The sequence below is a fragment of the Sus scrofa genome, chromosome 13, assembly GCF_000003025.6.
Source record: "Sus scrofa isolate TJ Tabasco breed Duroc chromosome 13, Sscrofa11.1, whole genome shotgun sequence".
NCBI classification, from domain to species: Eukaryota; Metazoa; Chordata; class Mammalia; order Artiodactyla; family Suidae; genus Sus; species Sus scrofa.
The window spans coordinates 123,126,428-123,154,400 of record NC_010455.5 but is presented as its reverse complement, the minus strand read 5'-3'; the positions used below and the strand labels follow the sequence as shown (position 1 = coordinate 123,154,400).

Below are 27,973 nucleotides of genomic sequence, written 5' to 3'. Positions count from 1 at the left end.
AGTTTGATCCCTGGCTTTGCTCGGGATTTCCTTTTTTTTTTTTTTTTTTTTTGTCTTTTCTTGGGCCGCTTCCTGCGGCATATGGAGGTTCCCAGGCTAGGGGTCTAATTGGAGCTGTAGCCGCCGGCCTGTGCCACAGCCACAGCAACGCAGGATCCGAGCCATGTCTGTGACCTATACCACAGCTCACAGCAACGCCAGATCCTTAACCCACTGAGCAAGGCCAGGGATCGAACCCACAACCTCGTGGTTTCTAGTCGGATTTGTTTCCACACTGCCACGATGGGAACTCCTGCTCAGGATTTCTGATAAAGATTTGAGGATTTTCTCTCATGTCATTCAACATTTTCCAGGCTATTTGTTCCTTTACTGTGTCTGCAGCCAAGGATGAAGTGTTTCATGGGTCCAAAGAGGTTTGAGATTCCTTAAGAGTTATCTGAGGAGTTCCTGTTGTGGCTCAGCAGATTAAGAGCCCAACTAGTATCCATGAGGATATGGGTTCGATCCCTGGCCTTGTTCAGTGGGTTAAGGATCTGATGTTGCCATGAGCTATGGTGTAGGTTGCAGATGCAGCTCGGATCCCATGTTACTGTGGCTGTGTTGTAGGCTGGCAGCTGAGCTCTAATTTGACCCCTAGCCTGGAAATTCCCATATGTCACTGGTACAGCCCTAACAAAAGGGGGAAAAAAAAGAGTTATCTGGTTACTTTTTGTTTTATAGCAAAGCCCAAGTCTTCCTCTACTGTCTTTTTTCCTTGTCTTTGTATTCTTAGGTGCCGATATCCATGGCTTCAGCGCTCATAAAACCTCTGACTTAACACTGGGAGATATAGTAGATAAAATACAGAGATATGAGAAGCCTGTGGTGGCTGCTATCCAAGGCTTGGCTTTAGGAGGAGGACTGGAGCTGGCCCTGGGCTGTCACTATAGGATTGCCCATGCAGAGGTAACAGAGGGGATCTATAGGGGATTTGGTGGTGGGGCTTTTATTTAGGGCAAGCTCTAAATGTAGTCCTAAGCATCAGAGATGTTAATTTTAAAGGGTTGGCTTATTGGTTGACAACTCTTAGGTATTTCTAGCACTGGTATTAGCTATTTTGTACCAATACATTAGTAGTAGTTGTTGAAAGGTTGAAAATATCCATTTTATTTGATAAATAGCTGATACCCTGAGCCCATGACTGTCCTTCCACTTCCCCTAACCCCAGCTCTTGGACCTCCCCATGACCCACCAACTAAAGCGGAACTCCTGTTCAGACAGGACCTGTAGAATCCTGCTCTGTTACTGTGGCTCACATGTCAGATTTCACTGAGCCATGCTCATGCAGTATGAAGTATTAAATATTTTGACTGTCACCCCTGAGTATGCATACTTATTTAAATTTTCATTTCCTATCACAAACATTTCAGTTTTGTGGTCTCATAATTATTAGTACCTAAGACAAACTCCCATTGGAAATAGCACACAACTAGTAAATCCATTTATTTCTGGAAATAGATTTAATTTGGATTATTAGACATGTAGATTGAAGTTTGTGATTCCAGTCTTACAAGAGTATTTTTTTTTTTTTTTTGTCTTTTTATGGCTGCACCTTTGGCACATGGAGGTTCCCAGGCTAGGGATCGAATTGGAGCTGTAGCCATCAGCCTATGCCACAGCCACAGCAATGCCAGATCCGAGCCACGTCTCTAGCCTACACCACAGCTCATGGCAATGCCAGATCGTTAACCCAGTGAGCGAGGCCAAGGATCGAACCACATCCTCACGGATACTAGTCAGATTTGTTTCCACTGAGCCACGATGTGAATTCCAGTAATATTTTTGTAAATAATTCTTTTTTCTTTTTAGAGCCACACTGTAGCACATGGAAGTTCCCGGGTTAGGGGTCAAATGGGAGCTGCAGCTACAGGCCTATACCACAGCCATAGCAACACCAGATCTGAGCCTCAACTGTGACCTATGCTACAGCTTGCAGCAACGCCGGATCCTTACCCTGTTGAACAAGGCCAGGAATCAAACCCACATCCTCATACTATTTGGGTTCTTAACCCACTGAGTCACAATGGGGACTCCTATATTTTTCTAGTAATAAATATAATATTCATCATTGTAATAAATTATAAAAAATATGCATAAAAGTATGAAGATGTAAACTAAAGTCACCATAAACTCACAGTTCAGAAATAACCACTGTTAACATTCTGTTTTATTTCCTTCTGGTCTTTTTCCTGGGTAATATCTTTTTCTTACAGTTTTGTTTTTCTTTGCAACCTTTTAATTAAAAAACCCCCAATATTTGGAATTTTATTCTCCTTCATTTGAACTCTATTTTTATACTAATAGCATGTTTAAAGTGTTATTAAATAGTCTTTATCCATTCTGCCAATATCTGCTATTTACATTTAACATAATTATTTATAGTTGCCATTTTGCAATTTATTTTCTGTACCTTCTTTTTTTGTTATTCCTCAATTCCTCCACTAACACTCTTGTTTGTGTTAAATAGATATATTCTAGTGCCCTTTAACTTCTCTTATTATTTCTTTTACTGTGTATTTTTGAGTTATTTCTTAGTGGTGATTGCCCTGGGGATTATAAATAACATCTTAATTTATGACAATCTAGTTCTGATTAGTACCAACTTTATTTCAATAGTATGCAAAACATTTACTCCCATACGGTTTTGTTACACACTCTCTTTATGCTGTTATTGTCATAAATTATATCATTATGGGAGTTCCCGTCGTGGCGCAGTGGTTGACGAATCCGACTAGGAACCATGAGGTTGCGGGTTCGGTCCCTGCCCTTGCTCAGTGGGTTAAGGATCCGGCGTTGCCCTGAGCTGTGGTGTAGGTTGCAGACGCGGCTCGGATCCTGCGTTGCTGTGGCTCTGGTGTAGGCCAGGGGCTACAGCTCCGATTAGACCCCTAGCCTGGGAACCTCCATATGCCACGGAAGTGGCCCAAAGAAATAGCAAAAAGACAAAAAAAAAAAAAAATTAAATAAATAAATAAATAAATAAATAATATCATTATACATTGCATACCCATCCACACAAAAATATAATTATTACTTAATGTGTTGGTCTTTTAAATTAGATAAGAAAAAAAGAGAAATTACATACAAAAAGTTACATTAATACTGTCTTTTATATTTATATATATAGTTACCCTTTAACAGTATTCTTTATTCCCTCATGTGGATTTGAGTTACTGCTTAGTGTCTTTTCATCCTGAAGAACTTCTTGCAGAGCAGATGTACTAGCAGCAAATTCAGTTTTTATTTATCTGAGAATGTCTTAATTTACCTTCATTTTCAAAGACTAGTTTTTTCTGGATATAAAATTCGTGGTCGACAGTATTTTTCTTCCAGTACTTTGAACATGTCATCCCACTGCCTTCTTGCCTCCATGGTTTCTGATGAGAGATTTGCTGTTACTCTTATTGGAACTATTTCTTAAAAATACCACTTAAAATAGTTGCATAATTTTTTATCTTTATATGTTTACCATAATTTATTTAACCATTTCCCAGTGTTGTTTTAATTTTTATAAAACACAAATAAAAACACATATCCTAAGTGTTCCTTGTTCTGTGTTCCTCATACCATAACCTTCTGCATACTGAATGCAGATCTAAGTTACAAGCAATCATAATAAATCATAAGGGGAAAGAAAGGGGTAGCCAGTGATGGGAAAAATGGTGATTGACTGCTAGGGGAGCATCGTATGAGAGAAGCACAAACGTTCCAGGTATTTTGGAGCTATTGGCATCACAATTTGTGCAGATGGCAGTCTGTATTTAAGTACCCTCCTTCTCCTATCTTTATACCTGGGCAATGACTAACACACCTTTGGCCACTTTTAAGGCTAGGAGAGACATATGATGAAGGACTCAAGCTCATCCTCTTACCTAGACTGAGGTTACTGCCTGAGTTCCTCCCTCCTTTCTTTCTTTCTCTTTCTTTCTTTTCTTTCTTCCTCCCTTCCTCTCTTTCTTTCTTTTTCTTTCTTCCTTTTGTAATAGCTTTATTGAGATACAATTCACATACCATATAATTCCCTTATTTAAGGTATATAATTCAATGGTGTATTAGAATACTTACAGAGTTATACAATCATTATCACAGCTGATTTTAGGATATATCATCACCCCCAAAAGAAACTTCACACCCTTTAGGAGTAACCCACCATTTCCCTCTCCTCAAATCCTAGCAATTACTAATCTACTTCTGTCTCTATGGATTTGCCTATTCTATACATTTCATGTAAATAGAATAGAAAAGGCAATATATTGCCTTTTGTGTCTGGCTCTTTCACTTAGCATAATATTTTCAGGGTTCACTTGTGTTATAGCATGTCATCAGTATTTCATTCCTTTCCATGGCTGAATAATATTTTCTTGTATGGATACACTATTTTCTTTATCCATGCATTACTTGATGGACATTTGGATTGTTTCTCCTTTCTTGGATTTGTTAATAATGATGCTATGAAATTTGTGAACAAAGGTTTTTTTTTTTTGTGGTAGATATTTTCATTTCTCTTGGGTAAATATTCAGGGGTAGGACTGCTGTGTCATATGGTAACTCTATGAAAAATTGAAAAATTGAGAGATTGTTTTCCAAAGTGACTGCACTACATTACATCCCCACCAGCAATGTATGAGGGTTTTGTATTCTCCACATTCTCTCTCAAACTTGTTATTGTCTGTCTTTTTTATTATAGCCATCCTGGTGGGTGTGAAGTACTATCTTGTAGTTTTGATTTGCATTTTCCTGATAGCTAATGATATTGATCAGCCTTTCATGTGTTTACTGGCCATTTGTTTCTTTTTGGAGAAATGTCTATTCAGATCCTTTGTCCATTTTTATTTGGGTCACTTGTCTTTTTGTTATTAAGTTACAAAATTTCTTTATGTATTCCAGATATGTGGTTAGCAAATATTTTCTCCCATTCTATAGGATGTTCTTTTAATTGCTTGGCTCTTTCAGGGCTCCGTAAAGCTTAGCCATTTCATAATAGAGTCAGAAATATTATGTAAGAAACTATGGATGTGTTTCAACATGAAGGCCTAGGTAGGGACAGAACAGCTCTATTTATGCTATTAAAGAGAGGGTGTGCACTAATTTGCTCTGCAGAAATTCTTGTTGGATTATATGAAACAATGTTTTTGAGGGTGTGGGAACCCCAGGGGAATGCTTGCCTTTACTCTGAACATATCATCTCATTCCAATGACCTTTATGCTTCAATCTTTGATAGGCTCAAGTTGGCTTTCCAGAAGTCACACTTGGAATCCTTCCTGGTGCAAGAGGAACCCAGCTTCTCCCCAGACTTATTGGAGTTCCTGCTGCACTTGACTTAATTACCTCAGGTCAGTACAAACCCAACCAATGGCTGTTTAGATCAATGTGAGGAACTGGCCTAACATTTAGAAAAATCCTGGCTTGACCATTCCATACCCATGTAATCTTAAGAGGATACTTTAAGTTCTTTGATATCAATTTTCTTATCTGTAAAACTGAAAGACTACCTTCTCTGAGAGCTTTTCAAAAGTTACCATAAAGAAAAAATGAGTGCTCTCTAAAACAAAGTGTATACAAAGCTGTAATCACAGTTAAATGTCTACTCATAGACACTCATGTTCACATAGGGTACATTATACTCAGATATAATTCAGAAATTGTAATATAAACAAGAATTAAAATCAGAATTTCCAAGGAAAGTTTTCAAGTTTTAGTTTGGAAATGACTGAATTTTTCACTTCCTTGGTATTAAGACATTGGCTTCAATAGGGAATGTGAATAGTGTAACACTAGAAAACATTTAGAGACCTTGGATTTATCAGATATGATACAAATTAATTTATATCCACTCATGCAACAACTGTTTAATTTTTTCTCATGTGCTGGGCCCTGTTGTTGGCAGTGGGCCTATGGTAGTAAATCAAACCAACAAAAACTCCTGGCCTTATGGAGATTATATACAGAAAACAGCAATAATAATAATAATTACCATTATCATATTTCATCAATTCACAAATTCCACAGCCTGAAATCAAGATGCCTCTTACGTTCACTGTGAGTGATGGTTTGATTGGGAGTGTTTTTTCTTTCCTTGTGTCTGGGGGTCAGGAATTTGGATCAGCTTGGTTGGGTTCTAGCTCAAGGTTTCTCATGAGGTTGTACTCAAGATGCTGACTGGAGCCATAGTCATCTGAAAACTTGACTGGGGCTGGAGGGTCTGCTTCCAAGATGGCTCACTCACAAGACAGCTTGTTGATGCTGACTGTTGGCAAGGGCTTCATTGCCTCTCCATGTAGACCTCTCCTTAGAGCTGCCTGCATGTCCTCACAATAGGGAGGCCGGCTTCGTCTAGAGTGAGTGATCCAAGAGAGATCAAGGCAAAAGCTAGAGGGTCTTTTATGACATAGCTTTGGAGTCATATGTCATTTTTTCTGAACCATTCTATTGATTATACAGGCCTTCCCTTTTCAACTTGGGAGGGGGACTTGAATACCCAGAGGTCAGACACATGGGGGGTCACTTTGGAGATCAGCTACCACAGCTGTATACTCTTATTAGACTCCATGCCTACCTATTATGTGAGTTGCATATATAGTAGGTTAGATGGAGGTAAGTGCTAAAGAGAAAACATAAGACATAAAGGGAAAGTATAAAATGATAGGAATGGGGGGGGTAATATTTTAGGTAGGAGAGCTAAGAAAAACTTTCCTACAAAATGGATCTGAGTGAAGATCTGAAGGAGAGAAGAAGCTTGCTACATCAATATCTGGAGGAAGATAATCCTCATGGAGAAAATAGGCAAATACTAAGCCCTGAGACAGGGGCATACTTGGAAATTTCAAAGAACAGCAAGATCTTTGTAGCTGGAATAAGGAGAGTCAGGGGAGGAGGAGTGAATGTGAAGTCCCATCATGTAGGGCCTGGAATATTACAGAAAGAATTTTGGCTTTTCTTTCCTGTTTTCTTTCATTCATTCATTCATTCTTTTTTTTTTTTTTTAATTTCTGCACTCACAGCATATGGAAGTTCCCAGGCCAGGGATTCAATCCAAGATACAGCTGTATCCTACACCACAGCTGCAGCAATTCCAGGTCTTTTGCCCATTTTTCCATTGGGTCATTGGCTTTTTTGCTATTGAGTTGTATATATTGTATATTTTAGACATTAAGCCCTTGTCAGTTGCATCATTTGAAACTATTTTCCCCCATTCTGTAAGTTGTCTTTTTTTTTTTTTAATGGTTTCCTTTGCTGTGCAAAAGCTTGTCATTTTTATTAGGTCCCATTGGTTTATTTTTGCTTTAATTCTGTTGCCTTAGGAGACTGACCTAAAGAAACATTTGTAAGGTTGATGTCAGAGAATGTTTTGCCTACATTCTCTTCTAGGAATTTGATGGTGTCTTGTCTTATGTTTAAGTCTTTAAGCCATTTCGAGTTTATTTTTGTGCATGGCGTGAGGTGAGGGTGTTTTCCAGTTTCATGGATTTACAAGAAGCTGTCCAGTTTTCCCAGCACCACTTACTTAAAAGACTATCATCTTCCCATTTTATATTCTTGCCTCCTTTGTCAGAGATTAATTGACCATAGGTGTCTAGGTTTATTTCTGTATTCCCTATTCTGTTCCATTGGTCTGTATGTCTGTTTTGGTACCAGTACCACACTGTCTTGATGACTGTGACTTTGCAATATTGCCTGAAATCTGGGAGAATTATGCCTCCTGCTTGGTTTTTGTTCCTCAGGATTGCTTTGACAATTCTGGGTCTTTTATGTTTCCGTATAAATTTTTGGATTGTTGTAGTTCTGTGAAAAATGTCATGGGTAATTCGATAGGGATTGCATGAAATCTGTAGATTGCTCTGTGTAGTATGGCCATTTTTATGATATTAATTTTTCCAACCTAGGAGCATGGAATATCTTTCCATTTCTTTGAATCCTCTTTAATTTCCTTGATGAATGTTTTATAGTTCTCAGCATATAAGTCTTTTACCTTCTTGGTCAGGTTTATTCTTAGGTATTTAATTTTGGGGGGGTGTGATTTAAAAAGGTATTATATTTTTGTGTTCCTTTTCTAGTATTTCATTTAGTATAAGGAAATGCGACCAATTTCTGAATGTTAATCTTGTATCCTGCTACTTTGCTGAATTTGTTGATCAGTTCGAGCAGTTTTCATGTGGAGTCCTTAGGCTTTTCTCTCTATATAATATTATCATGTCATCTGCATACAGTGACAATTTTACCTCTTCTCTTCCAATTTGGATAACTTTTATTTATTTCATTTGTCTGAATGCTGTGGCTATGACTTCCAATACCATGTTGAATAAAAGTGGTGAGAGTGGGCACCCTCTGTCTGGTTCCAGATTTTAGTGGGAAGGCTTTCAGCTTTTCTCCACTGAGTATTATATTTGCTGTGGGTTTATCATAAATGGCTTTTTTTTTTTTTTTTTTGTCTTTTTGCCTTTTCTAGGGCCGCTCCTGTGGCATATGGAGGTTCCCAAGCTAGGGGTCGAATCAGAGCTGCAGCTGCCAGCCCTCGCCAGAATCACAGCAATGCGGGATCTGAGCCGCATCTGCAACCTACACAACAGCTCATGGCAGTGCTGGATCCTTGACCCACTGGGCGAGGCCAAGGATCAAACCTGCAACCTCATGGTTCCTAGTCAGATTCGTTAACCACTGCGCCACAAATGGGAACTCCATAAATGGCTTTTTTTAATGTTAAGGTATGTTCCCTCTGTACCCACTTTGGTAAGAGTTTTTATCATGAATGGATGTTGGACTTTGTCAAATGGTTTTTCTGCATCTATTGAGATCATCGTGTGGTTTTTAACTTTTCTTTTGTTAATATGGTGTATGATTTTGATTGATTTGCATATGTTGAACCATCCCTGTGCACCTGGGATTAATCCCACTTGGTCGTGGTGTATGATCTTTTTTATTTGTTGTTGGATCTGGTTGGCTAAAATTTTGTTGAGAATTTTTCCGTCTATATTCATCAAAGATACTGACCTATAATTTTCTTTATTTGTGGTATCTTTGTCTGATTTTGGTATTAGGGTGATGGCAGTGTATGTCTTTGGAAGTGTCCCTTCTTCTTCAGCTTTTTGGAAGAGTTTAAGGAGGATAAGTTCCTCTTTGTATATTTGGTAGAATTTGCCTGTGAAGCTGTCTGGTCCTGGACTTTTGTTTATAGGGAATGTTTTTATTACATATTTAATTTCATTTGTAGTGATTGGCCTGTTCAGTTGATCTATTCCTTCTTGATTCAGTTTTGGCGGGCTCTAAGTCTCTAGAAATTTGTCCATTTCTTCTAGGTTGTCAGATTTGTTGGCGTACAGTTGTTCACAGTATTCTCTTATGTTTTTGGTTTTTTTTTTTTTTTTTTTTTTTGTATTTCTGCAGTATCTGTTGTGATCTCTCCTTTTTAAAAAATTTTTTTGTTTTGTTTTTGTCTTTTTGTCTTTTAGGGCTGCACCTGTGGAATATGGAGGTTCCCAGGCTAGGGGTTGCATCAGAGCTGCAGCTGTTGGCCTATGCCACAGCCACAGCAATGCCAGATCTGAGTCAGCATCTGTGACTTACACCACAGCTCACAGCAACACAGGATCCTTAACCCACTGAACGAGGCCAGGGATTGAACCCGAAACCTCATGATTCCTAGTCGGAGTCATTTCCGCTGCACCACAGTGGGAACTCCGATCTCTCCTTTTTCATTTCTTATTTTGTTTATTTGGGTTTTTTATCTCCTCTTCTTGGTGAGTCTGGCCAGGAGTTTATCAATTTTGTTTATCTTTTCAAAGAACCAGCTCTTGGTTTTATTGATTTTTTTCTGTTGGTTTTTAAATCTCTATATTATTGATTTCCTCTCTGATCTTTATAATTTCCTTCCTTCTGCTGACTTTAGGTTTTGTTTGCTCTTCATTTTCTAATTCATTTAGGTGGTGGGTTAAGTTGTCGATTTGAGATTTTTCTTCTTTTTTGAGAAAGGCCTGTATTGCTCTGAATTTCCCTCTGAGCACTGCTTTTGAGGCATCCCATAGATTTTGAATGGTTGTGTTTTCATTATCATTTGTCTCAAGGTATTTTTTAATTTCCTTTTTTGGTTTCCTCATTGACCCATTGGTTTTTTAGTAGCATGTTGTTTAGTCTCCACATAGTTTGTTTTTTCTCATTTCTTTTCCTGAGGTTGATTTCTAGTTTCATGCCATTGTGGTCAGAGAAGACACTTTAAATAATTTCTATACTCTTAAATTTGTTAAGGGTAGTTTTGTGCCTCAGTATGTGGTCAGTCTTTGAGAATGTTCTATGTGCACTTGAGAAGAATGTATATTCTGAATTTTTTGGATGTAATGTCATGAAAATGTCAATTAAGTCTAACTTTTCTATTGTGTTATTTAGGATCTCTGTTGCTTATTGATTTTCTGTTTAGAGGATCTTTGATGTGAGTAGGGTGTTAATGTCTCCTATAATTATGTAGTCCCATCAATTTCTCCTTTATGTCTGTTAGTATTTGTTGAATATATCTGGGTGCTTCTATATTAGGGGCATATATATTGATGATTGTAATATCCTCTTCTTGAATGGATCCTTTTGCCATTAAATAGTGTCCTTCTTTGTCTTTCTTTATGGCCTTCATTTTAAAGTCTATTTTGTCTGATATGAGTATTGCAACTCCTGCTTTCCCATGTTGTCCATTGGCATGAAATATCTTTTCCCTTCTTTTCCCATCCCCTCACTTTCAATCTATATGTGTCCTTTGCCCCAAGGTAAGTCTCTTGTAGACAGCAGATTGTAGGTTTTTGCTTTTTTATCCAATCTGCCACTCTATGTCTTTTGATTGGAGCATTCAGTCCATTGACATTTAAGATAACTATTGATAAATATGTATTTATTGCCATTTTAAACCTTTTTTTCCAGTTAATTCTCTATTTCCCCTTTGTTCCTTTTTTTTTTTTTTGGTTGGATGATTTCCGTATATTTTATGCTGTGTACTTTTCTTTTTAGATCTTGTGAATGTATTGTTCAGTTTTGATTTGTGGTTACCGTGTTTTTAAGTATGTTAACCCCTTCCTATATCTGCTTGCTTTAGCCTGATGGTCAAATAGGCTCAAAAACATTATTTAAAATAAAAAAGAGTGTAGATTTTCTTACTTTCCTTCCCCGCATTCTATGATTTTTAAGTCCTTTTTTCTTCTTTTTTTTTTTTTTTTTTTGGTCTTTTTGCTATTTCTTGGGCCGCTCCCGCAGCATGTGGAGGTTCCCAGGCTAGGGGTCCAATCGGAGCTGTAGCCACCAGCCTACGCCAGAGCCACAGCAATGCAGGATCCGAGCCGCGTCTGCAACCTACACCACAGCTCAGGGCAACGCCGGATCCTTAACCCACTGAGCAAGGGCAGGGACCGAACCCGCAACCTCATGGTTCCTAGTCGGATTCATTAACCACTGTGCCACGACAGGAACTCCTTTAAGTCCTTTTTTAACATCTTCATGTTTGTCCTTTTGTTGTTCCTTGTGTTTATCGTCACTTTTACAGTAGATATTTTCCCCCTTTTAGATCTGTATCCTGGCTTATTTAAGTGATTGCTTTCCAATTGCGATTTCCTCCATCTTATTTCTTCTTACTTCTTTTTTATTTAGGGAAAATCTTTCAGTATTTCTCTTAGAATGGGTTTAGTATTGCTGTACTCTTTTAGCTTTTGTTTGTTGGAGAAATTCTTTATTTCTCCTTCTATTTTAAATGATAGTCTTGCTGGGTAGAGTATTCTAGACTGCAAATGTTTCCCTTTCAGAACTTTGAATATATCTTGCCACTCTCTTCTGGCCTGTAGTGTTTCTGTAGAGAAATCAGCTGATAGCCTTATGGGGGTTCCCTTATAATTAATGCTTTGTGCTTCTCTTGCTGCCTTTAGAATCCTCTCTTTATTCTTAACTTTTGTCATTTCTTTTATAATATGTCTTGTTGTGGGCCTGTTTGCGTTCAACTTGTTTGGGGCCCTCTGTGCTTCCTGTATCTTGATACCTGTTTTCTTTAGATTTGGAAAGTTTTCAGACATAATTTCTTCAAATATATTTTCAATCCCCTTTTCTTTTTCTTCTCCTTCTGGAATTCCTATAATGTGTAGATTGGCCCACTTTATATTAATTATCCCATAAATCTCTTATATTGCTTTTGTGTTTTTTCATTTGGTTTTCTGTCCGCTGTCCTGATTGGGTGATTTCCATTATTCTATCCTCCATATCACTAATTCATTCCTCTGCATTATTCATTCTACTCTTTAGTGCCTTTAGCTCAGTTTGTGTCTCTGCAAATGAATTTTATAATTGTTCTTGGTTCCTCCTTATATTTTCTCGTTCCTTTCTAAAATGATCTGCGTTACACTTTATATCTGTTCTTAATTCCTTCATAGTCACCCTTAATTCCTTCAGTATTTTCACTATCTCCCTTTTGAACTCAGTGTCTATCAGACTGCAGAGGTCTGTTTCATTGTTTGCTGCTTCAGGTGAATTCTCCTGTTCTTTTAACTGGGAATGATTCCTGACCTTGTTCATCTTGCTTATGTTTTTCTTTTTCTGTGAGTTTATGGAAACCAAACTGTAGTCTTGGAGGGCTATTTCTATACAAGAGTACCCCTTTGTATTTTGTGGGGGGGTTACTATTTATTTTTGGCACGGGAGTTTGGACATTTGCTGTCTCTTTCTTCAGTGTGAGCAGGCTATTATCCCCATGGTGCTGAGTGTGTTTCCAGGGAGAAGGAGGCAATGGTAGGACTAGTAGTCAGTGCTTGGTTGTTGGACTCTTGACAGTAGCAAGGACCTACAGGAAGGTGGCACAGGCTACTTCTAGTTGCAGGGCCCAGGGAAGTTGTAATGAGCCTTGGGCAGATTTAAGAGGTGCCCAGAGCATTTGGCAGAGGCAGCAGCAGGGTAGGTGTGTTCCCAAGGGAGTAAGAGCAACAACAGGTGGTATTCAGTAGCATTGCTCTCCTCTGTGGTGCCCTCCGAGGTGACAGGGGTCACAGGTGGTGCCAGTTCACGGACTTCTTGTGGTGGTGGGCCACGCACACCTCTGGCGTCAGGGATAACTGCAGTGGTTTGCCCATGCTACCTGTAGAGCATGCAAGAAACACCATGTCCTGCTTAGCCCATGCAGGAGGTGCTGCACAGTTTGCTCCTAGTTGCACAGTCCTGGGAAGGGACAGTGATCAAGCATTTGGGCACTGCCTGGAGCATTTGGCAGTGGCAGCAGCAGGATGGGTGTGTTCCCAGGGGAGTGAGAGCAACAATGGGTGGTGCTTGGTTGCAGTTTCCTCTTTTTTGCTGACTTCTGAGGTGACTGGGGCCACAGATGGAGCCTGTTCACACACCCCTCGCAGTGGCAGGTCATGCCTCCCTCTGGTTTCTGAGATGACTGCTGCGGTTTGTCCCTGCTGCCTGTAGGTAATGCAAGAGGTACTGAGTCACCCTTAGCCCACACAAGAGGTGCTGGACCTTCACAAGAAGCACCCAGTCTCTCATAGCTCAAGTGGTCTCTTGGCACCTGTAGCCTGTGCAAGAGGTGCCCCACCCTCTGAGAGCCCAAGGATGCGCACGGAGATTGCTATGGTGATCTGCCCCTCCTCTTCTTGCCCTTCTCAACAATAGTGCCTTGCTTCTCCTGCAGGCCCAGACCTTCTCCTGGGCTCCCTCAGCTGTGGCACTTGGCTCCCCAGCCCATGGCACACTGCTCCCTAGCCCCTCAGGCCATCTCCACATAGTCAACCTTAGTCCTCTCCCTGGAACTGACCTCCGGAGCCTGAGTCTCAGTGCCCAGCCCCCGTCCAAGCGTCTCAGGCTGTGGTGGCCATGGCCATGGTGCATTTGATCTGCATGGCTCTCATTCTGCTTTGCCCTCCTCAGTCCAGCTGCTGAGCTTTTCTCAGTGACTTTGAGGTCCTTTCATCTTGGCTCATTTCCCTGTTGGTTAGATGGCTTCCCAGGATGTGGGTTCCTTTTCTCTTTCACAGCTCCCTCTCATGAATGCTAGTCCAGTCCTGATTCCTTTTCTCTCTCTTTTTTCTTTTGTTACAACCAGTTACGTCAAGGGTTTCTTTCTCTTTTTGGAGGTTTATGTTCTTCTGCCAGCATTCAGTAGATGTTCTGTGTGAATCGTTCTACATGTAGATGTGTTTTTTTGATGTGTTTGTGGGAGAAGGTGAGTGTGACATCTTACTCCTCCACCATCTTGATCCTTCCCCTCTTTAGATTTTTTTAAAAGATCACTCTGGCTTTTGCAGTTACCATTGTGGCTCAGTGGTTAATGAACCCAGCTAGTATCCATGAGTTCAATCCCTGGCTTTGCTCAGTGGGTTAAGGATCCGGCATTGTCGTGAGCTGTGGTGTAGGTTGCAGATGCTTGGATTCCTCATTGCTGTGGCTGTGGCACAGGCCAGCAGCTACAGCTCAGATTCAACCCCTAGCCCGGGAACCTCCATGTTCCGCATGTGTGGCCCTAAAAATACAAAAGCCAAAAAAAAAAAAAAAATAGATGACTCTGGCTATTGAAAATAGATTAATTGGAGATAAGGGTAGAAATAGGAAGACTGATTAGAAGGCTGGTTTAATAATCCAAGGGAGATATGATGGGAGTTTAGACCCAGGTAACAATATAAATAGTAAGACATGGTCAAATTCCAGCTATATTTTGAGCCAACAGATTTTGACAGATCAAACGTGAGAGGTGAGAGGAAGAGGAGATGGAGGATGATTCTAAGGGCCTGAGCAGCTGGAAGGATGGCACTATTACTGAGGTGAAGATTTCTGCTGGTAGAGCAGGTTGTAGGGAGGACTCACAGGGGTTGGTTTTGGACGTGTTAAGTTTGACACCCAAGCTGAGATGTCAGGGAGACAGCTGGATAGACCGGCCTGGAATTTAGGAGGGGGGTTGTCTGAACTCTTCTCAGTCTTCATTTTCTGATCAATAAAACAACCACATAGTTGTTGTAAGGAATAAAGAGATTATCTAGCCTGCTTCTGGTATAGAACTTGTTACCTAGAAGATATTTTATAGACGGTAGCTGTGGTACACTTAACAATGCCTCTCTCCAAGATGTCCACATCCTAATCCCTAGAACTGTGAACACATCACCTTACATTCAAAAGGGACTCTGAATGTGTGATTAAATTAGGGACCTTAAGATGGAGGTTAGTCATTAAAACAGTATGGTACTGCTACAAAAACAGAAAGAGAGATCCGTGGAACAGGATAGAAAGCCCAGAATTAAACCCATGTCCCTACAGTCAACCAATCTATCACAAAGGAGGCAAGAATATACAATGGAGAAAAGACAGTCCCTTCAGTAAGAGGTGGTGGGAAAACTAGACAGCTATATGTAAAAGAATGCAATTAGAACACTTCCTAACACCATAAAGCTTAAGCTCAAAATGGATTAAAGACCTAAATATAAGACTGGATACTATAAAACGCCTAGAGGGAAACATAGGCCAAACATTCTCTGACATAAAATGCAACAATATCTTCTCAGATCCACCTCCTAGAGTAATGACAATTTAAAAAATGGGACTTAATTAAACTTAAAAGTTTTTGCACAGCAAAGGAAACCCTAAATGAAACAAAAAGACAACCCACAGAATGAGAGAAAATATTTGCAAATGAAGCAAATGACAAGGGATTAATCTCCAAAATATATAAACACCTCCTACAGCTCTATACCAAAAAACAAGCAACCCCATCAAAAAATGGGCAGAAGATCTAAACAGACAATTCTCCAAAGAAGGCATACAGATGGCCAAAAAACACGTGAAAAGATATTCAACATCACTAATTATTTGAGAAATACAAATCAAACTACTATGAGGTACCACCTTATACCACCCAGAATGGCCATCATCAAAAAGTCTACAAACAATAAATGCTGGAGAGGGCGTGGAGAAAAGGGATCCTTATTACACTGTTGGTGGGCATGTAAATTGGTGCAACCACTATGGAAAACAGTATGGAGATTCCTCAAAAAGTTAAAAATAGAATTACCATTTGATCCAGCAATCCCACTCCTGGGCATGTATCCAGTGAAAACCATGACTTGAAAAGATACGTGTACTCCAGTGTTCATTGCAGCACTATATACAATAGCCAAGACATGGAAACAACCTAAATATCTGTTGACAGAGGAATGGATAAAGAAGGTGTGGTACATATACATAATGGAATATTACTCTGCCATAAAAGGAATGAAATAATGGTGTTTGCAGCAACATGGATGGAACTAGATAACTAGCACTTATCATGCTAAGTGAAGTTAGTCAGACAGTGAGACACCAATGTCATATGCTATCACTTATATGTGGAATCTAAAAAAAAAGGATACAGTGACTTCTTTACAGAACATATACAGACGTACAGACTTGAAAAACTTATAGTTTCCAAAGAGACAGGTTGGGGGTGGGAGGGATGGGCAGGTGTTTGGGATGGAAATGTTGTAAATTGGGTTGTGATGATCGTTGTACAACTATAAATGTAATAAAATCCATTGAGTTTTAAAAAACATGAGAAGTTATCCTGCATTTTCTCGGTGGGCCCATGTATCACCAGGGTCCTTGGAAGAGGAAGGCAAGGAGGTCAGTGAAGAGAGGAGATGCTATAAACTGGCTTTGAAGTTGGAGAAGGAGGAGAAAGAATGCAGGCGCCCTCTAGAGGATAGAGAGACCAAGGGAACAGATTCTGTCCCAGAGCTTCCAGAAGGAACACAGTTCTGTGACCTGTTTTAGACTTCTGCCATCTTAAACGAAGATGATAAATGTGTGCTATTCTAAAATGCAATGACTGTGGCAATCTGTATAGGAAATTAATACAGTTTCCATTAATAATGATGATATTAAGACTCTTGCTTTTGGAAAACAGTTTTTCTAAGAAAAGATGCTAACAAAATTTACCAAAAGTTGAAGATTCCTTACTGATGTTAATGAAGAAAAACACCAGCTTTGTAGGCACTGCGCCCCATAGGAAAAGAATATACAAATAATTTAAATTAATGAGTAAATAGCAAACCTTCTCTGATCTTCTGAAAACCCTAAGAGAGGTAATTCTGTAAAGTGGAGCGATTGCAACAACCACTGCTTCTCCACAATTCCCTTAAAAATGCCACCTGAAAACAGCCGAATCTTGAGCAGTAACCACAAAAGATACGCTTGAGCACGGTGCAGTTCATCCCCTGGTGTTCTCTGCCCAATGAAGTGAGGAGAACTACAGTGCCTTGTGCTTCCTTCTGCTGTTATTTTCTAGGTCTCATCGTCCTTGTTCACTGAACAGCGTAGAAAACCTCTTCTCTCTTCTCACAGAGCTTTGCTCCAGCCCCACAGATTTCTTTATGCTCATTCCCAGGACCGGGATCCCCTCAGGCTCTGGACTTGGGTGAGGTACTTCTTGCTACCCAGGGTACTGGGGAGAAGACGCGAGTGGTATCTTTAACCTGCCTGCCTTTCAGATTCAGTTAGGTACAGGTGGGTTTTCTCTATATTTGAACAGGATGTCAAGGGTGAGTTTTAGTACTCAGGGCTCCCAGTTAGCAATACGAAATATCAGCTATCAGCAAAGATTATTTCATGACCAAACGGACAAAAACAAACAAACAAACCAAAAAACCCCTTAACATGCAACTTAAGACCTGTAAGAATATTTTGTGACATTAGAAGAAGGAAACATAAATGGAATTCTGTGGAAACAGATTAAAGAAAACAAAAATTTTAGAAAACTCACCATATTCTAAATTAAAAATATTTTATTTAGTAAATAAAAACACCCCGTTTAAAATCAAAACATTAGCCCAAATAATTTTTGAGGCAATAAAAAAAGATGCACTCAAAAGAGACAACTGAATCAGCAACATGGAGGATGACTAGAAAAACAGTTAAATTCAGAAGAATTTAACCAAAAGATATATAAAATGTACAGGAAGGCCACAGACATGGAAGGTCTATAATAGAGGTCTCTGCCGTGACTAATAATAGCCCCCAGAGCACAAAGGAAAACATAGAAGAAACTCTTCAGGGACATAAAAGAATCAGGGGTCATATTTTAGCAAGCACACCATTTACGTGGAAAAACTGATGTCAACGCCTTGTATTTTGATAAAGATTTTAAACTTTCAGGAAATAGAATACTGTAAGCTTCCAAAGGGGGCGGGGAACCCACAACAAAAGGTTACTCTCAAAATAGCTAAAATCACTCCAGCCACAAGAAAATTCTAAATATATGGAATAGTCATGTACTAGGATGTTATAAAGTCTTTAAATGTGATCTACATTAGGAGTTTTTAGAGTGTGGCCCAGGGACCATTGGCTGGGGGAGGTCCATGAAGTCAGAACTATTTTCCTAATAATAAAACATTGCTTGCCTTTCCCACTCTCATTCTCTCACAAATATACAGTGGAATTTTCCAGAGGTTATTGTATGCCATGTGGTATCAAAACAGATTGCATGTAGAAGCAGAAATGAAAATCCAGCTCTCTTCTGTTAAGCCGGACATTAAAGAAATTTGCCAAAATATAAAACAAGAATATTCCTTTCGCTACATTTAAAAAATTTTGAACATCTCGTTATTTTGCGTAAAAATTTATTTGTCCTAACATGTAATAGGTTCATCATTGTTATTTTAAAGTGATTTAATAAAAATACATTTTAAAGTTCTTAGTTTTAATTTCTAATATAGTATAGATTGATTGAAATAACCCACATATACAAAAGCTCTTTGGTGTATTCCATAATTTTTAAGAATACAAAGAGGTCCTAAGACTATTTTTAGTTTGAGAACTGCTGATCAAAACACTTATGTTTTGATGCAGAAACTGCAATACAAGACTGTGCACACATGGTCCAAATTAGGAAATAGAGTAATCTATATTATTAATAATATATAATTACTAATGTATAATTTATATCATTACGAAGATGTAATTTAGACCAAAATAAAAAATGGCTTTTCTCCCTCCTTTAAATGGGAAGGTATTATAATTCCTATAGAACATGAAAAGGTTATTAGAAAAACTAAAGTTCTTGTCTTTAATAAATTAAGTTAGAAATTGCTTGGGAGTTCTCTTGTGGCGCCATGGGTTAAGAATCTGGCATTGTCACTGCAGTGGCCTGCGTCGTTGCTTTGGCACGGGTTCAATCCCTGGCCCAGGAACTTCCACATGCCTTGGGATCATTCCCCCCCAAAATTATAAATTGCTTTAATTAACAGTGGTATGATAAGTACACTTGTAAGAGTATGAACTATTTTAAGTACCGAGTGTAAACTCATAAGAGGATGCCTACAGTCAGTCCAAGATGAGACGGAAATTCAAAGCATGTGAGAGGGTTCGTTCTGCAAAGGACAAGATAGAAAGGAAGCAAAGAAGCATAAAATATAGGGGGAAATCATAATAGTGTGAAATGAGTCTGTACATTCTAAGGTTTACAGAAACGAAAGCGTGTGGGGGAATACTGAGGAATTGCATGTTCCTGTTTTTAGTAATAAGCCTGAAAGGCAAGAGTATCTTGAGGGACATCGGGAAGGAATCTGGCTCCTTTAACAAAAAGAAATAAAGTGAACCAGGACTGGCCTTTTCCAAAGCACTGCTGCTTATAGAAATAGCACTATTTTTAACATGTTGAAGAGAAGAGGTAAAAACAGTAAGAATATGATGGATTTTGATTTGCATAGAAAAGGTCACAATGAATTAGAAGAAAGCTAACACGAGAATCATACGCTTATCTTTTTAAGTAGCCTGTACAATTTTAGGAGGACTTTAAAATGACATCTGGAAAGGGTTCCATGGAGAAATTTTTTTCAAAAGGTTGGAAGAGAAGCCACAAAGAAAACTGGGAAAAATTGAGCTTACCCACCGTGGAGAAGTCTCAATTTCAGTTGTCCCAGGGTCTCTTTATAGGGGATTTAGGCAGGGCTCTTATTAGGTTGGACAGTGGTTATCATTTCCATTGAGAGCGGCACAAGAAAGAACAGTTTAAATCTCAGCATGAGGATTTGGGTTGGATATGTAGAGCTTTGTCTTCAGGTCCTTGAAACAGAATAAAAGTACCTGAAATCTCATTGACTCCGTAAGAACAGTAGTGGTACTCCCAACTTTTGTGAAACCAGGTCAGAAGAAATCATTCTAGCTCAAGCAATTTTCAGTCCATCCTGTGTGCATCTCACATTTTCCCTGCTCAGTTGCCCTACAGCTCCTTTTAGTACCCAGGTTTTCATCTTCTATGCTCTGTCCCTTTGGGCCTCTTAACATGGTGAGTCTGATTCACCCCTCACTCAAGTGATTTTATACACAGGAGACTTCATCCTTCAAGCCACTTGCCCACTCCCCACTACCCTCCTCACCCCAGGAGGAGATCTGGATGCTTTTTCAGAGGAACTTCCAGAAAACTGCCCAAATGTTGCTTTTCCAAAGTGATCCATGCCAGAAATCATTGAATTGTCTATCTGATCAAGAAAACCCATTTGTAGCTCTCCAAAGCACTAATAAGAACCATGAACAGAGGGTTTGTCTCAGAGGCAGCATTGGCCAGGACTCTGTAAGAGCAACAAAGACTGTGGAATTGGGGAGTTCCCGTTGTGGCTCAGCAGAAATGAATCTGACTGCATCCATGAGGATGCAGGTTTGATCCCTGGCCTTGCTCAGTGGGTTAGGATCTGGTGTTGCTGTGACCTGTGGTGTAGGTTGCAGATGTGGCTTGGATCTAGCGTTGCTGTGGCTGTGGGGTAGGCCAGTGACTACAGCTCCAATTCAACCCCTGGTCTGGGAAACTTCATGCCATGGGTGTGGCCCTAAAAATACAAAAAAAAAAAAAAAAAAAAAAAAAAAAGACTGGGATTGCTGCCAGCAAGACATTGGGTGATTACTCTTCTGAAGCCAAGATGGTGCTGGCAAGCAAGCAAGCCATGTGTCATTGTCTCTTTCCTTCTGACCCCGAGGTGAGAGATGCTTATATCCCTTAGCCTCCTACTTCAGAATATGCAGATCAAATCACATGTTTATACCTGTTGAAGCACGCAGGAGTAATGTAAACCCTCATCAAACTTCTGTAACCCCCTCAAGCTTCCATTCCATACTGGAAGCTGCCAGGGCCACCACCGGATGGTAGATACTCCTGGCACCACCACCACCAGACACTAGATGTCACCGCCTGTGAAATGAGATTTAAGCTGTTGCAGTTGCTTATTGTCACTAACTCCAGCAGTAAACCCTCAACTGAGAACCCCATTCACCAAGCTTGGGATCAGGGGACACACCCTAGTGCCAGGTCTCAAGGAACAATTGTCTGATTATCTCTGTTTCCTTTTGAGCTCCAAAGCTCACATGTTAGCAATTCCATAAACTAAGGGAGGGGTCGAGATCCTGGGTAGCCAAAAAATGGCAGTGGTCCACACCATTTCTTCTGTGAAATTTCAGTTTATAACTTACATAATGTCAGCCTAATCAATATTCTTTCCTCCTGTCTATCCAATTATATTTATGTTTAAAGACGCTTTGTAATCAATAGCAACCCTTGGTATATACTAGTCTATAGATATTACTGCTACTACTCTGCTGTTATAACTTCTTGATCTCTGTTATTATCAAAAAAATCAATCCTCTCATACATTACATATCTATAATTTATAAAATATTTATATAAAGGTTTATAGAATATGAGGAAAATGTATTATTTTCACTTAATGCTCAGAATTACTAAGGTAAGCATAATTATTCTCATTTACCAATAAAGGAATTGTGGACCTGGTACAGTTCACACAAGGTAGAATTGGAAACTGGAATCCAGGTTTCCTGGTTACCTCTGCAGTGATCTTACCACTATAACAGTCAGTGTAGTGCTTATTTATTTAATAATAGATGTCTATATCCAGGACAGGTAAACTCTTCTCCTAGAGAGGGTTATGCTTTTACCTTAATCACACGTTGTTCCTTAATTTGTTTTATTTTGTTTTGTTTTAGGAAGACATATTTCAGCAAATGAAGCCCGTAAGCTGGGTATTCTAGATGAAGTTGTGAACTCAGACCCAGTTGAAGAAGCAATCAGATTTGCCCAGAGAGTTTTAGGTAAGAAAATAATAATAAAACTAGCACAAGATTGAAAATAACTTAAATGTCCATATTAATAAGGAACTCCTTTAATATTTTAAGGTACATCCAAATAGAATATGGTATAGTTTAAAAATGAATGAGAAAATCTACCATACTGACATGGTATGAACGCCACGATGTGTTGTATGGTTAAGTGACAAAAGCAGCATTGTGTATAGTAGTTCAGCATTTGTGTAACAGGAAAGGGAGGATGGGATTGAATGTCTGTATAGGGAGAGTGTATGTATGTAACTGCTTTGTCTATGTCTAGGACACTCCTGTAAGGATTCACAAGAAAAGGTTAATGGTTGCCTCTAGGAATGGGGCATTAGAAGGAAACTTCCCTATTTATTCTTCTGGACCTTTTGAACTTTTATTGAATGTGTGTATTTTCTATTAAGAAATATAATTAAAGTTTAAGATAAACCAAGCAAACAAACATTCGTGCAATGGGAAGGTAGGCTGTATAATTTATCACAGTGCAGCTGTGGTTCTTTCTCAGTGAGCTGCGTTTTTTCTCTCCCACTGGTTTCTCACTTTATGAATTCATAACATTCCTTTAAGAGTTCTTTGGAGTGGCATTCCTAGATTTCTTTCTTTTTCATTTTTTTTTTTTTTTTTTTTTTTTTTTTTTTTGTCTTTTTGCCATTTCTTGGGCCGCTCCCGCGGCATATGGAGGTTCCCAGGCTAGGGGTCAAATCGGAGCTGTAGCTGCCAGCCTACGCCAGAGCCACAGCAACGCAGGATCCGAGCCGCGTCTGCGACCTACACCACAGCTCACGGCAACGCCGGAACCTTGACCCACTGAGCAAGGGCAGGGATCGAACCCGCAACCTCATGGTTCCTAGTCGGATTCGTTAACCACTGCGCCACGAAGGGAACTCCTCTTTTTCATTTTTTAATGTTTCTTTTCAATTTATGGAGGTTGGCAGCAAGATGGAGAGGGTTAAAGAGCGTCTGAAAAAATAATTGGGAGGAATGTTGGGCTATAGGCAGGGCAGAATGTTCGTCTCACGGTTGGTGGTGGGTAATGACTCGGTGTCATTCAAAGGCCTCTTTTGAGAAAGTCATTCTTTTGTCCATCCTGGCAGGGACCAAACACTTGCCTGAAATAATCTTTCTTTTTGTGGCTCTAGCCAGTTACTGTCTCATTGCAATAGTAAAAACTCGAACTGGAGAGACCAGGGACCATGGGGAGAAAATACCAGGTGACCCTAAAGAGAGTTAGCAAGTCTTTGCCCTAAGGGGAATGCATTTCTGCATTCTTTCTTTCAGAGGAAGAATGCGTATCTTTCTCTGAGCAGTTTCTTCACTGGTTCCATTGTGCCTCCTGGGAGGCTTATCGTTTTGTTAGAAGTCATAGCCTACAGCAAAGGTGATGAGGATTTGGAGGTCCCTAAATAGTTTTTGGTTTGGGCCTTAAGATAGACCCATGTCTATCATTTATCTACCTGTTTTAGTTTATTAGAGACCTGATTTCAACAGGAAGTTATTTTCTTTGATTTCCCTAGATTCATATGTGAGAGTTAATTACTTCAAAAGATAGATGACGATCATGGTCTGATACATTTGTAAAATTATCTGTTGATCTTTTTTAGTTATTAAAATTTATTTAGTTTTTTAACATTTTAAATTAAAATTTTAAACATTTTTAATTGATAAAACGGTCTACTCAATCTCAGCAGTAGTACACAGTTTGTCCACTTGGTGGCATCATTTGCTTTAAAATTTGGTAATTCACCTGTTAACAGTAGGGGAATGGCTTACAGCTTTTGACAATTATGTATAACTATTTTAATTTATAATCATGAAAGCTTTGAAGAAATGTAAAATTGTGGGAATTCCCATCGTGGCTCAGTGGTAACAAACCCAACTAGTATCCAGGAGGATACGAGTTTGATCCCTGGCCTCACTCAGTGGGTTAAGGGAGCTGCAAGGTCACAGATGTGGCCTGGATCCCACGTTGCTGTGGCTGTGACGTAGGCCGGCAGCTGCAGCAATGATTTGACCCCTAGCCTGGGAACTTCCATATGCCACACAAGTGACCCTGAAAAAAGAAAAAAAAAGTAAAATTGTGATATAAAAATGTCTAAATACATATTTACATATATCCTATACTTATAGCTACATAGAGTATTATGAATTAAAGAAAACTCAAAAATGAAAACGTTATTTTCTCTCCAATATTTCTTTGTTTTCTTCTCTTTCTTTCTTTTTTTTTTGCTTCTTGGGCAGCATCTGGAAGTACCCAGGCTAGGGGTCGAATTGGAGCTATGGCGGCCAACCTACTCCACAGCCACAGTCACAACAACGTGGGATCCAAGACGTGTCTGCAACCTACACCACAGCTTATGGCAACACCGGATCCTTAACTCCCTGATCAAGGCCAGGGATCGAACCCGCATTCTCATGGATCCTAGTCGGATTCGTTAACCACTGAACCACGGAGGGAACTCCTCTCCAATATTTCTTAATTGATTTTTGCTTTGATTTGATTATAGCTTGAGTTATAATTTACATACAATGAAAGTCACCTATTTAAAATGTAGAGTTTGGAGTTCCTGTCATGGCTCAGTGGCTAACGAATGTGACTAGGAACCATGAGGTTGCGGTTTGATCCCTGGCCTTGCTCAGTGGGTTAAGGATCCGGCGTTGCTGTGAGCTGTGGTGTAGGTTGTAGACGCAGCTCAGATCCCACTTGCTGTGGCTCTGGCATAGGATGGCAGCTACAGCTCCAATTAGACCCATCGTCTGGGACGCTCCATATGCCTTGGGAGCAGCCCTAGAAAAAGGCAAAAATACAAAAATTAAAAATAAAATGTAGAGTTTGATGAATTTTTGTAATCGTTTACAATCGTATAACCACTGCCGCAATCGAGATATATTTTTATCACTGTAAAAAGTATTCTCATCCCTCTTTCCAGTAGATTCCCTCCTCTGCCTTTGGCCACAGACAGCTACTGGCCTGCTTTCTGTTACTATAGTTCGTTTTTTTTAGAATTTCATATTAATGGAATCATATATAGCATGTAATCTTTTGCATCTAGCTTCTCTCACTTAGCATAAGTTTTCAGGTTCAGGATGCTGTTTCATGTATTAAATTTTTATTCTTTTTTGTTACTAAATAACAATCCATAGTATGGATGTACCACAATATGTTTATTCATTTATCAGTTGATGAACATTCAGGTTATTTCTGCTTTGGGCATACACAAGTCTGGGCAGACATTATTTTTTCCCTTTCTCTTGAGTGAATATCTCAAAGTGGCATTTCTGGGTCATGTAGTAAGTATACACTTAATTAACTTGATTAATATAAAAACATTGGTGGTTTGAAAGACACTCATTTTTGCTAAGCAAATTAGGAAAGACAGAAAAAATAATACAGTGAAACTGAATTTAAATAAACTCTTATGAAGCCTCTTGTTGTATATCCTGCCTGTCTAGAGGGCAATTGGACAATCACGTATTGAGATTTATTCCTACCTTTTGACTTAGTATTTCTACTCTTAGGAGTTTATCACAGAGAAATAATCACAGAGGCACACAAAGATTTGTACACGTTGATGCTCTCTGAAGCTTTGTTTATCATTTTAAAGTGTTGGAAAACTCAAATATCTAATTTTAAGGGATTGGTTACATAAAAGATATGGATCTCAACGAAGCAACCCCATTGGGCCATTAAAACTTTTTTTTTTTTTTTTTTTGTCTTTTAGGGCCGCACTGGTGACAAATGGAGGTTCCCAGGCTAGGGGTCCAATCAGAGCTGTAGCCACCGGCCTACGCCACAGCAACACAGGATCTGAGCCGCACCTGTGATCTACACCACAGCTCACGGCAACGCCAAATCCTTAACCCACTGAGCGAAGCCAGCGATCGAACCCATGTCCTCATGGATGTTAGTTGGGTTCGTTAACTGCTTAGCCACAACCGCTTAGCCACGACGGGAACACCAAAACTTCCATTTTTAAAGAAAATTGAAGAACTTGGAAAAATGCTTACATGTAATATTAAGTAGAAAAAACAGCCAGATAGGAAGTTGCAGTAATGTGTATTCATATGCATATCGAGATATGGAAAAGAACTGCAAGGAGGTATAACAAATATTTAACAGTGGCTGTATTGGGGTGGTAGGTACTGAAGACTTTTGCTTTTTAAAAAAATGTTTATCTTTTCCGAATATCTGAACCATTAAATTTACCCAAAGGAAAAAAAAGGGATGCCTAGCAGGTGTGGAAAGGGCCCAGTCTGGTAGAGAAATAGGTTTAGGATTGGGTGCCAGGAGACCTGGATAATTTCTACCTATAGCTATATGGACCTTAATAAATGAGCTTTAGGGGCTTTATTTTCTTCAGCAATGAAAGGAAACGTTTCAACAAAATTAGTTGTTTTCAAGCCCTATTCTAGGACCCTGTAGGCTCCAGTTTTTTGTCATTGCTATAACCTGGGCAGCTCCACTGTGTCTCTTTTGAGATTTAGGGTTTAGAATCCCAAGGAAAACTTTGTTTTTTGTTTGTTTGTTTGAGTTCCACTGTTTAGAATCCTATGATTTCTTGGTGCAGCTTTGTAATAGATAAATGCTAGAATTACAAGGTAGAGAAATAGAGCAGATCAGTGAAGGACCAGCTCAGAGAATCTTATCTACACTTACATTCGTTATCTTACAAAATATGTACTTTAGTTAGGCTTATTTTTGTGCATTTCATTTTCATTTGCGGTCTTGTGCTTTTCCTTTCTTTTTATATTTTCCTGCTTTCTTTTTATTTGCTTTTAAGTATAGCTATTAGAATGTGATTATGTGGCAGGACAAATTTGATGGATCGATTTTAAGGACAGGCTCCATAAAGATCTATTATAAAAATGCATATATACTTAAAATAGATGTTTATTATAGATGTATAACATATTATATATATTTATTGTAAATTATACCGTAAAAAAGAATATACGCCTATGTAAAAACAACATAAAACATATTTTACATTATTAAATATATTAGTATTAAATATATGTGCATTGACAAATCTACAAATCTATAGTTATATGAAGCTAGTGCAATTGTCTTGATCTGAAGGAATGGCTCTCAAACTTGCCTGTGCATCAGAATCACTTGGAGGGTCTGTTAAACCGATTGTAGGATCCCACTCACTACTTTCTGACTCAGTATATCTGGGGTGGGGCTCAATTTGCATTTCTAACAAAGTCCCAAGTGATGCTGATGCTGTATTCTGTGGACCACACTCTGAGAACCACTGATGTACAGAGAACAAGGGTGAGAGTGGAGATAACTTTTCCTAGTTTTGACTTTATAAGGAAACACTACTTGCACTCTTGAAGATATTAGTAAATCATTTATGAAAGGCATGGTTAAAAAATGTGTGGTTTCACACCTTGTGGTCATATGAAAAATTCCTGAATTACAGCTTTAAAATGGTGACTTTTATTGTATGTGAATTATATCTCAATTTTTAAAATACATGTGAAGAGTTACTGTTGTGGCTCAACGGGTTAAGAACTCAACTAGTATCCATGAGGACTGAGGACGCAGGTTCCTGGCCTTTTTCAGTGGGTTAAGGATCCAGCGTTGCTGCAAGCTGTGGTGTAGCTCACAGGTGTGGCTTGGATCCTGCGTTGCTGCGGCTGAGGCGTAGGTGGCAGCTGCAGCTCTGATTCCAACCCTAGCCTGGGAAATTTACATGTGCCTCAGGTGGGGCCCTAAAAAGAAAAAAAAAGAAAAGAAAAAGAACATTTATTTAGTTTCCACATCCACTAGGGAAGTTGAGATGGAAGGAAATTTCCAATGGTCAATGCTACCAGCAGTTTTGGACCCATTTATGGATAGGA

At 39.2% G+C, this 27,973-nt stretch overlaps 1 protein-coding gene across 1 annotated transcript in view; it reads left to right on the top strand.

The window, feature by feature from the left end:
• The window catches only part of EHHADH (enoyl-CoA hydratase and 3-hydroxyacyl CoA dehydrogenase), a 58,035-nt gene that overhangs the window by 7,719 nt on the left and 22,343 nt on the right, over positions 1-27,973 (top strand). Inside the window, exons 3-5 of the mRNA XM_021069979.1 lie at positions 773-945; positions 5,262-5,373; positions 22,001-22,105. Coding sequence (XP_020925638.1) covers positions 773-945; positions 5,262-5,373; positions 22,001-22,105 — 390 coding nt within the window. The remainder of the gene's footprint in view (positions 1-772; positions 946-5,261; positions 5,374-22,000; positions 22,106-27,973) is intronic.